This window comes from Scomber scombrus, chromosome 15, assembly GCF_963691925.1.
Source record: "Scomber scombrus chromosome 15, fScoSco1.1, whole genome shotgun sequence".
NCBI classification, from domain to species: Eukaryota; Metazoa; Chordata; class Actinopteri; order Scombriformes; family Scombridae; genus Scomber; species Scomber scombrus.
The window spans coordinates 10,202,341-10,218,938 of NC_084984.1; the positions used below are offsets into that span (position 1 = coordinate 10,202,341).

At 36.9% G+C, this 16,598-nt stretch overlaps 2 protein-coding genes across 6 annotated transcripts in view; both read right to left on the minus strand.

Moving 5' to 3' along the window:
• The window catches only part of cdk5rap2 (CDK5 regulatory subunit associated protein 2), a 38,338-nt gene extending 29,222 nt beyond the window's left edge, over window positions 1-9,116 (minus strand). For all 5 annotated transcript variants that reach the window (XM_062435299.1, XM_062435300.1, XM_062435301.1 and 2 more), the window contains exons 1-3: window positions 8,995-9,116; window positions 2,541-2,596; window positions 664-725 (exon numbers count right to left, since the gene is read on the minus strand). In XM_062435299.1, the coding sequence (XP_062291283.1) occupies window positions 664-725; window positions 2,541-2,596; window positions 8,995-9,047 (171 nt within the window). In that variant the 5' untranslated portion in view covers window positions 9,048-9,116. The remainder of the gene's footprint in view (window positions 1-663; window positions 726-2,540; window positions 2,597-8,994) is intronic.
• A 1,864-nt stretch (window positions 9,117-10,980) lies between these two features.
• Window positions 10,981-16,598, minus strand: part of col27a1a (collagen, type XXVII, alpha 1a) — a 67,940-nt gene continuing 62,322 nt past the window's right edge. Inside the window, 12 exon segments of the mRNA XM_062435199.1 lie at window positions 10,981-13,546; window positions 13,660-13,875; window positions 14,002-14,111; window positions 14,197-14,365; window positions 14,482-14,532; window positions 14,645-14,671; window positions 14,776-14,811; window positions 14,915-14,932; window positions 15,063-15,098; window positions 15,206-15,259; window positions 15,339-15,401; window positions 16,509-16,562. Coding sequence (XP_062291183.1) covers window positions 13,400-13,546; window positions 13,660-13,875; window positions 14,002-14,111; window positions 14,197-14,365; window positions 14,482-14,532; window positions 14,645-14,671; window positions 14,776-14,811; window positions 14,915-14,932; window positions 15,063-15,098; window positions 15,206-15,259; window positions 15,339-15,401; window positions 16,509-16,562 — 981 coding nt within the window. The 3' untranslated portion in view covers window positions 10,981-13,399.

Below are 16,598 nucleotides of genomic sequence, written 5' to 3' on the forward strand. Positions count from 1 at the left end.
ACATGTAAACTGGTCCTCAGCAAAAATGTATTGACTTATTTATTCATTGAGGTTTTTTACTTACGTAATTAATGTGAAGTTAATTAAAAAAGTTGATCTACCTTCATAGTGTTCTTGATATTCCAATTTGTAGTTTATTTAATAAAACCCAGACTATACACCCAGTATAAACCACACCATGGCTCAAAAATCGAGGTCTGAACTGAACCGTGGATTTGTAGAAATTGTTACACCCCTAATAACAAACATTTGAATCACTGTGCAGCCTCATATCTATGCATTTCTTTTACTTATGTTAAATGATAAGAAAACAAGGCTAGAACAAATAATTTGGGTCAAAGCATCAAAGCACTTTATCTGCAGGAAGACGGCAGAAAAGACCGTATGTATGGTTATTGTTAAAATGAAGGGAGGCCTTCATGCTTGTACGTGTGTTTTAGTGCGTATGTGTGTGAAGTAGACTGTGCATCATTGTGCTCCGGGCTCCCTACAGCATACATCTAATCAACAGCGTTAATAAGCAAATCACAGTAATGTGTAATTATCCTTAGTTAAACTTTATATTATATATAAAACTGGCTTTAAAAGATCCATGAAACTTTATATCCTGACATTGCAACTTCAGTTTAGGAAACGTCACACCACTTGATACCGATCACTCACATTCTCATAGTCCTTCATGGTGAGAGCTTTGATAGGGGACATCTTGCCAGGGAAGGACGGAGCTGTAAAAACAACAAGAAGAAAACAACACATGTTCACAACTTTAATATAATCTATAGCATTCAAACAAAAAATCTTCCCCCTGCTTACAAGAACAATCCATTCTCTCGGCTTTCGGGGCACTGCTCTACATCAGTTTTTTCAGACAGATAGAGAAAAAGAGAAAGAGAAAGCGGTCGTGATTTTTTTTTTTGCACTGCAGGAGAATCAGAGGTGAGGGAGTTTCTTGGAGAGCTGCCCTGTTTAGACCAGTTGAAAGCAGCACACAGCTGATCATGTAACACGCGTCAACAACACATTTCACAACCCTAACTCCTGATATATGAATCAACAGCTTGACAGGAAGAGCTCCTGTCACACCCTTCACTCGTGCAGTATCGTGCACATGTATCTAGATCTCTACATGCTGTATTCATTACCTATGATTCATTTATTCACTTAATTCCTGGATCTATTAACCGCTACTGAGAAGAATGTACAAGCAAGCGAAATTCACTCAAAAGTTAGCGAGAAAGCAGCAAGAGAAAAATAATGCTTGTTGTTGTGGATGGAAATAAGTAAGGTTGCGATTTGTCCTTTAATTGATTGAAGGAAAGCAGCCAACCAGTAAAGCTGGGTATCAGTACTCGATACCTTTTAAAATACCAAATAGTATTGAAATGTGCCCTGTCAAACGACACCTGCAATCAATCCTTTTTGCACCCAGAGGTAGAAAATATGACTTTTTTTATGGACTTGTTCACAGTTAATCAACGCAAGCGTTCTTCCATAATTAAATATTAATAATTTGAAGATTTTCAAAATGTATTTGTGTAAAAATCTAATCATTTACATGTAGAAAAGTGGTGGCATTTTATACAATTTAATGCTTCTGGTCACATCATGGGTATCGAATGAAGTACTCAGTTGGTATCAGTATCACTTTCAAAAGGTACTTGGATTGGTGCTGGTATCGTCATTTTTTAAACGATACCCAGCCATAGCAACCACTAATAATCATTTCAGTAATTTGTCAAGCATAAAAAGCCAAATATTACAATTTTCTGTCTTTTCTTGTCATTTTATGTATGACACTAAATCAATACATTCAATTTAAGCACTAAGTTAGACAGAATCAGCAAACTGAGGACATAACTGTGGCCTCTGAAAAACTGTGTAAACTAATCAACAGATTAATCAATAATGAAATAAATAATTAGTTGCTGCCCTAGAAATTAGAGGGTTTGATCTAATTTCTATCATTAAAGGATCATAGTGGTCTTTTTCAAAGTGGGCCTATTTTAAGACTCAGCAATCATGATCAACTTTTAAAACGTTCCTCTCTGGCTTCATCAGGATATTCTAAATTAAGTATTTGGTGGAAAAACTATAAAGAGAGTTTCAGCTTTAAAACATTTTGTTATTTTTTTTATATTAAAAGATTTGTTAATGATAATAACTGTAGTTGTTATTTGCCCTGTCCTATCACTGAGCTGACATTGCCAACGTGTTGCCTAGGTGCCTCTGTGTGTATCTGTCCACACAATACACTTGACAGAAAGTCACAGATGCTGACCTATATATCTATAAATCAGTCCCTCTCTGGGCTTTTTGTGTTGGTCTTGCCCTTTGTGTGTGTGTATACTGTCAGCACACACACAACAAGAGCCTGACAGTGAATTAGAAATGGGATTAGCTAATTAACATCACCCAGCCAATCCCTCCCTCCCTCCCCACAGATTTGGAGACACGACTGTGGGGAGGGAGGGAGGTCACGGCTACGATTCAACAGCAACGTTAATTAATACACACGGGGAAACAAGAAAGCTTTACTGTACCTGTCATGCTGTCTGAGGAAAACTCTCCAGCATCTATGGAGTCAGGCAGTCTGCAGCTGGGGGGGGGGGCGAGATTATTTCGTTAGAGATGCAGCAGAGTCACCAGTAATATTTGGAGAAAAAAGATTCACAGGGTTACATTTTCACCACATTCAACAAAGACAATTTACATTTTTTTAAAGAAATGACAGAGGACCAAAGCATGCTCTGCACTTTATCCTAGCTTTTGCAAAAGAAAAAAACTCATTGTACAGTACACACATACTCTGAATATTACGTTTTTTTTTTACAAAACACAAAATGAGTGGTGTTTATGTATTACTCACGCTGGGTCAGCTCCACTGAGCCCTAAGGACGCTCCATAAATAGCTTAAGAATGACTCTCTGCTTCATTTACATCCACTCTGGCAGAGCCTCTTTCTCAGTGTGTGTGTATATGTGTGTGTGTGTGTGTGTGTGTGTGTGTGTGTGTGTGTGTGTGTGTGTGTGTGTGTGTGTGTGTGTGTGTGTGTGTGTGTGTGTGTGTGTGTGTATGAGAGAGAGAGAGAGAGAGAGAGAGAGAGAGAGAGAGAAAGGGAGCGAGAGATAGAGAGAAAGAGAGACCATGTGCCAGTGGCAGCCTCGCTCTCAAGTTTTCAGACAGACAGGAGGAGGCGAAAAAAAAAACAGACAAACCAGTGGAAGCACGGAGGAGGAGGACACTTTCATTGGTGGACAAGTAGACTACTGTGGCTCCGATCAGCTAAGCATCACACAGCGATGGGACAGTGTCGTCACTCGCGGACGCCGTACAAAGCACCAAACATCAGCAACACACATCTGGATCACAATGACACTAAAGCGACCGGGGACTGCACTGCCACAACACATATACTGTATACTAGTAAATAAGATGAGATAAGATAAGATAACATAGGATAAGATACTCCTTTAATAGTCCCACGATGGGGAAATTTACTAAATATCAGCAGCAAAGTGGACAGTAAGAGTAGAAGTGCGTCAATATAAAGAATAAAGAGCAATAAATAATAATAAGTAAGTACAAAAGCAATAAAAACAATAGCAGTAAATAAAAAAAGTACATAATACAGTGTTTCCCACAGAATTTAGAGAGACTATGGTGGTTGGACCTCAGTCCGACCCTTTCCAATTTTATTTTATTTTATTCATTCTTTTTCCCTTTTACTGAACAACTCATTTTAACTGACATTTTACATTTACACTTACTATATTATACTATATTCTGAACAATCATTTTTCCCTGCTGTTTATTATTTTGTAATTATAGGCTCTACTATTGTTTATTTTTTGTCTTGTTGTCTTGTCTCTATGTCTGTTGTGCTTTTGTTATATTTTGTCCTTTGTTTTAATATATTCTGTTTGTCTTTATGATGGTATTATTCATTTGTTTTGTCAATTAAAAAAAAAAAAAAGTTCTCTAATGCTTTTGCTGTGTTGTATTTTGTTAAGGACCCCCCTCCAAAACGAGATGGTACATCTCAGGGGGTTATCCTAATTAATTATTTCAAATGAGTAGGTACAAAAGCAATAAAAACAACAAATAATTTTTGTTTTAAATAATATAGAAAATAATTCAATGTTTCCCAAAAAATATTTAGAGACTGTGGTGGTTGGACCTCAGTCTGACCATGTAAGGGGGTCCGGGGGCACATTTTTAAGTCAAATGCATCATTCTGGCGCACTTTGAGAGAAAAATTAAGAGGTTAAACCTATAAAAAAAAAAAATTTTTAAGTGTTGTAAACAATTTAGTGCTTTTAACTACTGGTTGAACTACTGGTATGGATGGTGATGACACAGTAAAAAAGGTCACACCCACAAAGCATGCGAAGAAATTTTACTAGTTCATAAATGTTCCAAACAAACCATCAAAAAAAGACTAATGTCCATATGTCCATAAAAACACAATTTATAAGTATGTTGTTCTACTTGTGCATTTGTGTGATATAGGAGTTATTCAATATACTTTTATTTCTGTGTTTTAATGTTTGTTTAGGTTTTTTTTAGCAATATATTTTATTTGGATTTTTTAATTTCATTTATATTTATATTCTAGAATTGTTTCTATTCTTCATACTTCATTTTTGGTATGTGTGATTGTTTATAATTTTGGTATTTATGGTTGTTATTTCTATCTATCCATATGAGGGGGAGAGAGGGGGGAAACCTTTTACAGTTACTGCATACTTAATATGATAATTCATACTTAAAGTTGAACTGAAGTGACATTCATTAAATGACTATTTTTCAAGTCATATATTTCATCATTTAAGTTTTCTTAAAAATCGAGTTAAAATCTTGTCTCCTCTTGCTCTCGTCAACCAAATCTTGTGTATCGTCTCGTCAAATATATATATATGTTGCACAGTTGAACTGAAAGAAGTAGACCTAAAATACTGATATTAGCCAGTAGTGAAGATTAAAGTGCAGTTTGTCACATTGTCCAGGTTTGGTAGATATCAGCACATTTAATCATGCTGTTCATTCACCAAAATTAGAGAGACTAAAGAGGACAAAACTGAGGTCATTGTTTTTGGCAATAAAGAGAATAGGATTGCTGTCAGTAAACATCTCGAGTCACTCTCTCTAAAAACTAGGGTCCGAAACCTTGGTGTGCTGATAGACTCAGATTTGACCCTCAGCAGTCATATCAAATCAATCACCAAAACAGCCTTCTATCAGCTTAACAACATGTCCAGAGTCTTATGTCCCAAACAGACCAGGAGAAGTTCATTCATGCTTTCACTCGACTACTGTAACGGTCTTCTGACTGGACTCCCACAAAAAAGCTTTAAACAGTTGCAGCTCATTCAGAATGCTGCAGCTCGAGTTTTAACCAGAACAAAGAGATCAGAGCACATTACTCCAGTTCTAAAGTCTTTACACTGGCTCCCAGTCAGCTACAGAATATATTTTAAAGTTCTGCTACTGGTCTACAAATAACTGAATAGTTTAGGTCCAGAATACATGAATGACATGTTAGTAGAGTATAAACCCAGTAGGACTCTGAGATCTACTGACTCAGGTCAGATAGTGGAGCCCAGAGTTCAGACTAAACATGGTGAAGCAGCTTTTAGCTGTTATGCTGCACACAATTGGAACAAACTACCAACAGAACTGAAATCAGCCCCAACTGTGAATATTTTTAAATCCATGTTAAAAACACTTCTCTTCTCCGGTGCTTATGATTGAGCTCTTTTTAAGCACTCTTTAATCTTTCATTTGTACTGTATGTCCTTTTAATGATTTTAAAGCAAATCATTATTTTATACTGCTAAAATATATTTAACGCTCTATTCTAGTCTAGTTTTTATTTTATTTTTCTCTCTCTCTTTCTATTTTTCTGTACTTTGTTTTTATTTTTGTATTATTAGTAGGGGTTATTAGTGGAGTTTTTTTACTGTATTTTTTAATGTTTCCATGTTTTTACTATTACTTGGGTTATATTTTTATTTTTCAAATTGCATTTTTTTATGATTTTTGTTTCCTATTCTTACTGTTAAATGTTTGTTTTATGTAAAGCACATTGAGTTGGCCCTGGGTATGAAATGCACTATATAAATGAAGCTGCCTTGCCTTGCCTTGCCATTAACCGTTCATGTTCCTCCTGACATCTATTCAAGTAATTTCCTCCTTTTAAAAGCAGAAAAACAAGAACTATTTGGTTCTGAGCTTGTGTCCTTCAACCTTGACCCTTGTGTCTAATAATATAAATGTCCAGCTTTGAATAACTTCCTCTCATAGCTCCCCTGGCACCGAAAGCACAGCAGCTCTAAAGCTTCTCTGGCGTATCCATTGACAAAGATCTAAGATTTCTGCGTTATCGGTTTGTGTTTCATGTCTAGAAATGTTATATAGTCTTTGTGTTCAGAGCTCTAGAGATTGATTTTTTAGCAACGTTTGGGTAAATATCTCATATATTTTGCTCAGTTTCATTCCTTTTTCATATTTTCTGTGACTCTGGGGAAATATCTCTTCTAGAAATACACGTTATTTATAGTTTCCGAAGTGTTAGGCTGCAACTATAAAGCGTAATGACACTGCTCTTCCTCATCTTTGTTTTGTTTGACACCCACCAAAGTGACACAACACGATAAATCAACATGACACCATAACACAGTGCATTACCTAGAAGACAATACAATGTAGCCTGTCAATTAAGTTTATTGTCAAATAGTGAAATATCACGCCTTCATTACATATCTTTGTCACAAGTGTTTTTTAAGTGATCATTGCCAAAAAATTATGTTTATATGTCCATATTCTTAACATATATATATATATATATATAATGATCAAGTGATATATCTATATCCGAATTTTTTCATTTCTTAATATCTTAAAATCCAGTATCAGTCGGGCCCTAAATAAAACACAACAACAACCAAATATGTGTACGTATATTAAACTTGAATCAAGAAACAGGATCAAATATACATAAAATGTTGCTTATATAACTTAAAAATATATCGGTGCATATCGGACATCATATATGCCGATATCGATATAACTGTGAATATCGAGCAATAATATCAGTTGACCAATATATCGGTTGGGCTCTAATACAATGCTTAACTAATGTATTCACACAGTTATTCTTGTGCTTTTAAAAATGTGAATGAAAGTGGATATAAGAACAAAGTGGGTAAAAAAAAGATGTAAGAATAAAGCGAATAAGAATAGAACTTGAAGAAAATATGCAGCCTGACCACAATAATCCACCCTCAAGATGATGAATGTCACTAAAAAATGTGTTTGACAATTATTGCGTCACTGAGATTTCACACACCAAACAACCCCTTCTTCCTGTGTAGATGGAAAGGAAGCACTCAAACAACGCGAGCCATGATAGTAGTAAAAAAGCCAACACAAACACTAGAAACAGCTTCCATTCGGCATCGCCACAAATACACCACTAAAATGAACAATATATAACATTGTGTCGGTGTTACTGACTCAGTTTTTAGTCTGTGCTACAGTGGTAATAACCCCTCCATCTCTCTGTGGAAACAATGTAAGTGGCTGTAAACAGGGACTTCCTCTTCTCTTTTTTCCACCCTCATTTTGTACCAGCTGCCAGTAACAAATATGAAGTTAGCTCAATAACAATATCAACTACATTAAAGAGGAACAAAAAAAAACAAACAACTTGAGCAACTCATATGATCCACAGCGATATTTATGAAACTGCATTAGTACACTGAATCAGGTTTCAGAATTAGAGAATAAGTAATTCACACCACACATATCAGCTAACATCTTGGATTACTGAGGCACGCTTACCACCTGGATGACTGCTTTTACACAGCACACAGCTGGGCTAGGTCATGTGTGTTTATAAACAGCATAAAAAAGGAGGACTAACCAAGGACACTACAAACTTAAAAAACACAGAGAGATGCTGTAACTAGCTTTTCACTGGAGCAGAAAGAGCTACAGACAAGCTATACTCACTCAGCAAATACTAGGCAGCAAAAGCAATGTAGAGCATGTTTCACCTACCACAATTACACTCTTCTTTCATGACATGGCGAGCACACGGGGGAAAAAACAAATACATATATAACAAGTTATCTCCACATTTTGGATAAAACATTGCGAGGTAGACGTCGCTGGCGCAGTCTGAACCCCGCAACAAAAAAAAAACCTAAAAAAAAAAAACACTGACTCTGATAATTTCCGCTTTCTTTCACTCTCTGGATGACAGGTCACCAAGCCGTCCTACCACACTCGCAGAAATATCAAAGCAACATCCAATGAGCACTATATGATTCATAAGGGTGATATAAGCAGTGGTAGTTCATGCATGACAGGATTTTTGCATTAACACTGCACTTTTCTGCAGCAGTGTAGGTTGTGTTATTATGGCTTTAGTTTTGGTGTCTGTTTTGAAGGTTAAATCAAAACTTGCACTAAAAAATATATTATTTAATAGGTAAAATAGTTTAGATAAAAGCATGTGTACAGTCTAATGCAGGCACAAATGCAATGTAAACTATAGGTTATTGATAATATTGATCCTGAAATAGCTTATTACAAGCTGACTAGCGTGAGTGTAGTTTATCCTTAATACATATAGACACTGATATTACAGGTAGCTACAAAAACATGATCTTAAATGTGTAATTTTAAAAATAGGTTAATGATCAAGTATCAAATGACCCGAGGCTATAACCACAAGAAACAAACAAACAAGAGTCGTTTATTTTTAGACATAACGTCATATGAACTACATAAAAGAAGCTGTATGTAGCTAATCATTTTGTCTTCACACTGAATTTAATTCAATACACATCGAAAACATGACAACATTAACCGCTGCTGTGTTGCTCCAGCTAATAGTCAGAGCCCACACAGCGGTAACTAGTAACTGCCTTCGGATTACATGCTAGCCTTAGCTCACTAGCTGTCGTTGGGTTGTTGTTTTTTTTTTACCTTCCATTGATGTCAACGGGAAGCGTAACGTCGTCCCCCACGACAGAATCCATAACAGCGGTTGACTTGTGTTGTTCTCTCTTCAGAGTAATATTACATTTTATCGATAAGACGCGGTGTAAACTTCGAAAAGCGGGACGGAATTCAAAATAGTCCAGGCTACCGCCATCATGATATGGTCAACGTCACCAGCGTTATTTTTGCTCACCCGCATTCGGTGAGGACCCGCCCCTACTCTGCCTCTGATTGGCTCACACCGTAACCATTTCTTTCCTCGTGCCTAAATATAACCAATCAAAGCATCTAGAGCAACGAGTACAAGCCAATCAGAGGTATAGTAGGGCGGGTCTTCACGTAATGCGGGTGGGGAAAAAAATAAGGCACGTCACCATTGTGCACGTTGGAAACTGGTGCTGCCTTCAGGGGTGTGTAGGAAATATTTGAATTACAACCTGAATCCCCACAGTGGATGAGAGACAGTGGGTGCAATAAAAATATGAATATTATCATGTAAAGTTATAACAACAAAAATTAATATGTAATATTTTTTACGAGTAATAATTGTACTTATTTACAGCAATGCTAACATGCAATACGTGTTCAAGTTATGAGAATAAGGAATTTTCGAATAGTTCCAAAGGCCGCGTAGAGCTGGGACAAAGCGATTGGCCAAAACAAACACTTTGGGGAGGTTCATAAGGATCAAAAATATGGAGCTGGATCAGCTGGATGAGCAATATGCTCCATGAGTATCCAACCATATGTTTATGTTACCATGTCAACACATTTTTAAGAAAAGGTGATTTTATTTAGCGGGTGCAAAAATATCTTCTCGACATATGAATATCGTCACTGTCAGACAGATAACATACAATACACTAAATAATACCAAAACGTACTTTAGCCTAATTAAATTAACTTAATTTTATTGTCTTTATTTACTTCATTTGGTTTTGCCTTTTTAATCTATTTTAATCTACTTTATTTATTTTTATATGTAGTCTTTATTTCACTATATTTTATTATTTCTACTATTATTATAGCTTTTAAATATATTTGTATTTCTCTTGTTTTAATTAGATTCATTTTTTAAGGTTTTTTTTTTTTTACAGGGTACACTTGTTCAGTCTTATTATTGGCTTGTCAGTCATCTATGAAGCGCTTTGAACTGCATTAACCTGCATGAAAAGTGTTCTACAAATAAAGATTGATTGATTGATTGACTGACTGATTGAAAACTGGAGGTAGGCGGTCTTGCTGCAAATAATTGGCATGCAAAAAATCAAATATATCAAATAAATAAATAAACATGGCTTATATCTGGGCCTTGTTTAATTTCCCTGAATGACTCAAACTGAAGCTGTGACAAAGTTGCCTTGTGTGTGTCTCCTTCTCTCACATACTCATAAAAGATGTAAATGCTTCTCAACATAATTTGTATGTGTGTGGTGAGTGAAATGTTGGGTGTGTTGCATGGTGGCTCAAGTGAATGAGTTAATTATAACATTTGGTAGAAATGCAGTCCGCAGTAACGACTACAGTCTGTATTGTATCACCAATTTAGCTAAATTCAGGAAGGGGGCTCAAACATCTGACTTCCACGTAAACAGTTGGTTCAGCTGCACATAAAACGGATCCAGAAAACAATAGCGACATCAAGTGGTGTAACTCTTAATTTCAGCAGGGCATTTTTTAAGTCAAATCAAAAGTACAACTGTTAACTGTAAGACTCATAAATATCAAGTTAAGGTTTAGATCTGTTAATCTTTCTTAATCTGTCTTCAGATACTTGTGTAAGTGACAAAAAATCTTTATAATTCAATTTTACATGGTCTTTTTTGCTACTGTATTTTAGATATTCTTTTCGCCTCCATCAAAATCATCACTGATAATTTGTCTAAGTGCACCGTAGGGTGTGTGTATTGATTACATTAACACAATGTGTATTCTACTTGTCCAAACAGTTGAAAAGTAATAATCACCACACAAATTGAAAGTATTTATTGAACAAATGGACATTGAACAATGAATAAAAAGTAGACAGAGAGAGGATGTTGGCACCAGATATGGTCTTGTTCGGAGTTTGATGACTTGCTGTATTTGGCTGATATTCCCGAACAGGTTTTAATTATAAAGGTAACAGAAAATCTTTGCTCCAAGTGTAAAATGTGAGGTATTCTTAGCTCGTTTTAATGTCTACAACAGATTTACAAAAAGAAGAAACGATTTTCACATATTTGCATATCTTTTTTAAAACACAAGTTATAGAATAGCACAGAGTCCTGGTACAGTACATGGTTGATTATCATAGAGGAGAAATAAAAAACAACATAAAGCAAAAATAACAAAAAATTATAAAAATAAAAGATAATTAACATTGCAATAAATTTGTTCTCTGGAGCCCCAAATTTACACATAAAAAAATCTATAAACTCCAAGACCAGTTGGGCAAACTGATATATAAAGATGTCAGAAAGAGTAGTATTGCTTCAACCAACAGAAAATTTGCTCAGTCGGCAACCACGTTTAAAATTAAAACATTAAATAACATTAAATTAGCAGGAGGGGATCCACTGTATACAGCACGGTTTGCACAATTATACACACTTGTGTCCAGCTACAACAAGGAAACCTTTATTTAATTAAAACTATCTCCACTAGTTGTGTTTCTAAGAAATATTACATACAGCTGTGTGGGGCTTTGTACAAAGAAAAAGAAAACTTTATCCTTAACAAATATTTCAGACCCGGTGATTTATAATGGATACAAAAAGGGAGAAATGTTTTTAGTTTCTATTGTTATCTCTAAAATAGTTTCCCTCAGAATAAGCATCTCTGTAAGTTGCAGCATTGAATAAAAACAGTTTTGAATAAACAACAGATGGATGACTATTAGGGAACTATGTGAAATAGTCTTGGATGGGATTATACCATTATAGTGCATTATGGAAGCTATGGCAATATATTATTTGGACTTTTTTTTTTTATTAATCTAAGCAAGCATGCACTATAAACATCAGGATATTTTTGCAGAGTGGTGTAATTACAGCACTATGGTTAGCACCTTATATATTTACTTTTTGTAGCACCATGCATTAAAGAGAGGATTGAATAGAAGATGGAGTTTTTTTTTATTTATTCCTGGATCCACTCTCCCCTCTCTCTCCTGTGGCTCAGTTCTCCTCTAAGGATTGCCGCACCTGTAGTCTGCCTACTGTAAGTGGGGGAGAAGAGACTCCTGGTCCCATGTGGTAATGAGTAAATAATATTTACCCTCCTATTTTTGTATCATAAGCAAAGAAATGATAAGTTTGATTTCAAACTCCACAGTTGCAGAGAAATAAACAAAATACTATTGAGAACTAGAGCTCCATACACCAAGGCTTTTTTTTTTTTTTTTTTGGTGCTCTGACCCCCAATCTCCACAACCACAGATATTCTCCCTAATTATCAGTGGCAACTGATCAATCCGTTCAATAATGTACGCGTAAGTAAGTACCCCGATGAGTATTTAATGCGCTTGACTCCGTGTGTGTCCATGTGAACGGATTGTGTGCATTACTTTGTGAGCTGACTGGGTGCCGCTTTTCCCTAATTAGGAAGGAAACTGAAAGCCATGATCTTCAATTTTGGAGCCCCAGTAAGATAAAGATGTGAATTCTGCTCAGTTTAAGTAAATGAGCCTGCCTCCGGAAAAAAAAATTCACAAGGAGATGAGCACCAAAGGCAAATAAAATGGCACCCCTGAAAAATCCTTCCATATAAGTTTAAAATATCAAATTATCTTCTCATTTTCTATTGCACTTGAAGATTATTTCTTTACATAAGATATACATGTATAAAAGTTAATAATAAGCATACATATATATGTACATTTAACTGATCCCAATTATTTTAATTCTTCTCTTCTGACAGAATTGAATTCCTGGCATTTCCAACAAAAAAAAAAAAAGTACACACAGTATACAGACTGCATACAAAAATAAGTTACTGTAATGTCCGCTGATTAACTTGGCCTTGGTCTCCCTTCACTTAGCAATGTTCTAGAGAGATTGTGTGGCATAAAGCCTTTTTTTTCCTCCAAGTGGGCGTACATGTGGAGATCCTTCTTGACGAGTTTGAAGAAGCTATTGCCATTATAGTGCAAGAACTCCCCTGCTCCATCTTAGCTCTTCCTCGTCCCCTGCTTTGCCCCCCAAGCTCCCCGTGTTTCCTCCCTCTGTGTCTGCAGTCAAATGGGAGTTTGGCAGAGTGAAGCAGGGCTGTTTGGGGGAAGCTTGTTCTCGCTTGGACAGTGTTTGGCCGCAGATTGGAGGAGACTGCTCTGATCTCCACGCCCGCATGAAGGTGTCATCTAGGGGTGATGATCCTTCCATCTATACTCAAAAGACCTGCACTGCAGCCTTCACAGGAAGCATACAGGGCCTACTTCTAGGAGGTAATGTGAGCTAGGAGTAGTCTTTGGAAGGTTGTAGATGTCAACCACAGGGAGCAAGGTGGGGTCCAGGGAGTGGAACACAAAATGGGTCTGGTGCCAGCGACCATCTTTTATCTGAAACCCAGACAAATTAGACATTTTTTAGGCCATAATTATGGCAACATGTATGAAAGTCAAGAATGGTGTCAACTGCAGGACACAAAGCCAAATTAACATGTTAGTCCTACCCAGCAGGAGTCCTCCAAGACTTCTGGCTCGAGCTCTCCTCCCTCAAACACCTCCCCATTCCAGGCCTTGAATCTCACAGACCCCTGGGCAGCTGGCTGATTCTCAGCTGTCCTCCAAACCGAGACATTCAGGCAGTGGATGATGATGTGCTGGACTGCCTCTGAGCTCAGCAGGTGCAGGAAGTTCATCTGGACACGACCAACACTGATTGCTGTCTGCTCAAATAAACAGAACAGGCACTGGTCAACATGGCTGTTATGGGATCATATGTGTAATATTTACAATTTTATAATCGTGTAGACTTTGCTGATGTAATTTGGATTTTATTGCATCTTAAATACCTTGGATACAGTTATTGGTTTCAGGCAAGTCTGTCCTTCTCCGGTAAAGTTGCAGGAGACTTCTATCATATCTGACGAGCAGCCCAGGTTGGGATCAATCCAATAAGTGCCTGACATTTGGGACAATTACGCTCATGTAAACATAAGATTACTCTATTTTTCTGTCTCTGATACAGCACACACACACATACTCACCATCGTTTAACTTCTGTTCACAGCTGTGCAGGTCCCTGCAGATTCGGGCCGGGTTCTCCCGAGTGCCCAGTGGGTTCTTCAGGCTCTGGATCAGGTTACTGAGGTAGTGGAGGGTCTTAAAGATCTCTGCGCCCTGGTCCAGCATCGGCAGGTCCATCACTGGCATATTCTGCCAATGGAGGACAGAAGACAGAAGAGGGAATAAAAAAAGAAAATGAGTCTGTACAGTTTGCAACTCATTAGAAGACATAACAATATAAAGACATGTTGAAGTCATGCACTTACCTCAGTCCTGAGTGGAGTGTGTGAATCCATAAACAAAACACCATCTTCTTTCTGCAGCAAAATAACAAAACCTTATGTTATCTTCTTTTACACATTACTCTATATTTTAACTACTTAAAGCCTTATTGGATATTATGAATTCATCAAATATAACATTTCTTACAAATGACAGAGGGACACCCGGACGACCCTGAGAAGAGGAAAAATAGTTATTTAGACAATGATTAACTCAACTTAAATATGACCTTATGTTTGTTTGACATGTGGTTAAACCTGTAAAGGTGGAAAACTTACTGGAAGTCCAGGGGGTCCACGGGGTCCAGGAGATCCCTAATAAAAACGAAAAAAACATACATGCAGGATGTCAATCAAGTGTCTGCAGTAAAATACAAAAAGTACAATACACAAAAAAGATAATGCTATGCAAACATACCCTTGGTCCTTGGAATCCCTGTCCAGAGAAAGAGAGAAGACATACTTTAAGGTTGGATACTGTAATTAAATCTGATTTTCGCACATTAAACAATAAGCATAAAACACTTAAATGTATAGACATAGTAAGAGAGACGAGGAAGACTTACAGTCTCTCCGCGATTGCCCTTTTCTCCTCGAGGACCCTGTAAAGAGATGTACACAGTTAGTTGGCTGCAGACACAAATGTTGACGCTTATCTCAATCTGTATGTATATAAATATATATATATATATATATGTAAAATACATACTTTGTTTCCATTGGGACCAATAAATCCCTCAGGGCCAATGACCCCTCCTCTGCCCTGATGGAGAGAACCAGTTAGAAGGAAAATAATGACAAAGAAGATTTTTTTATAGTGTGCTATAGATTAAAAGTCTTACCATTGCGCCCTGTGGCCCCTTTGGTCCCTGTATGCCTTTTGGCCCAAAATCTCCTGGAGGCCCCTGAAAACAGCAGTTACAAATATTTATATACAGTCATTATACACTCTGTACACCTGTTTAACTGTAATACTTGATGTCGAAAAAATGTCTCCACTCATTTAAACTCCTATCTCAAACTTTATCTACGTCTCATCATGGAACATCTGAGACCACTAACTGTTTCCATATTGAAGAAAATATTTCCAGCTGTTCTAACACATTTTGGCTTTGGGATATGTGTAGTGATTTCAGTAGAGAACAATAGATTTTTTTTGCCACACAACCAGATACAGCTGGAATGTGTTTCTAGTCAATGATGGAAACTGTGCTTCACACTCGGATACGGGATGGATGCGTGTGTCATTTGTCAAACTGTTTTTAAAACTGGTTATTGTGGGACTGTGCCAGAGGGGAGCAACACATCAGGTCATTGGGAGGAAGTGAGGGGAGGTTATGTTGGCTTGATTCAAAGTGTGCATTTTGTAAATGATCTGGTGACTGGACAGTCTGTTATTCAGGAAGACTTGAGGACAATAAGCTGGAGCCCTCAGCTGTCACTGTTTCCTCACTGAATAGATAGACATGAGCTAGCGTCAGTTTCCTTGATGTAAGTGTGAAAAGTGATACATCGTCACGTAATGGCAACAGACATGCATGCATGTAATCAGGTTACCATGACAAGCTCAGTTTAGCCAGGACCACGTGCTCTAATGTCCAGACTACATCTGAATCCGAAAGCTGTAGTAGAAATTCACTATTCACTTCCTGAACAGATACCCAGTAAAGCAAACTGTTCAGAAATTAAACCTCTATTATTCCAAAAAGGGCTTAATCTAAAATGTCTGTCTAAAGATCCAATAATGAGATTTCAGTGGCTCATTTACTGTTTTTTTATCCCTCAAAGTGACAGCTAAATAGTTTTTATTGTTGTATATGTTGGCACCTATGTACATGGCATGCATGTAGCTGTTTACCCATGTATGAAATCATTGTTATAATCACAATGTGTTTGTAATTTACAGTGAGCGGGCCATATTTAAACAGCTATGTTTGGCTATCTTGTATGAACTTCTATATTCTAATGGTGAACACAGGCAGATGTGGTGCTGAATGCGGTACTGAACATACCTTTGGTCCAAAAACTCCCAGAATTCCTGGAAAACCTTGCTCCCCTGTATCACCCTGCACAATAATTAACATAATGTCATGAAATAATAT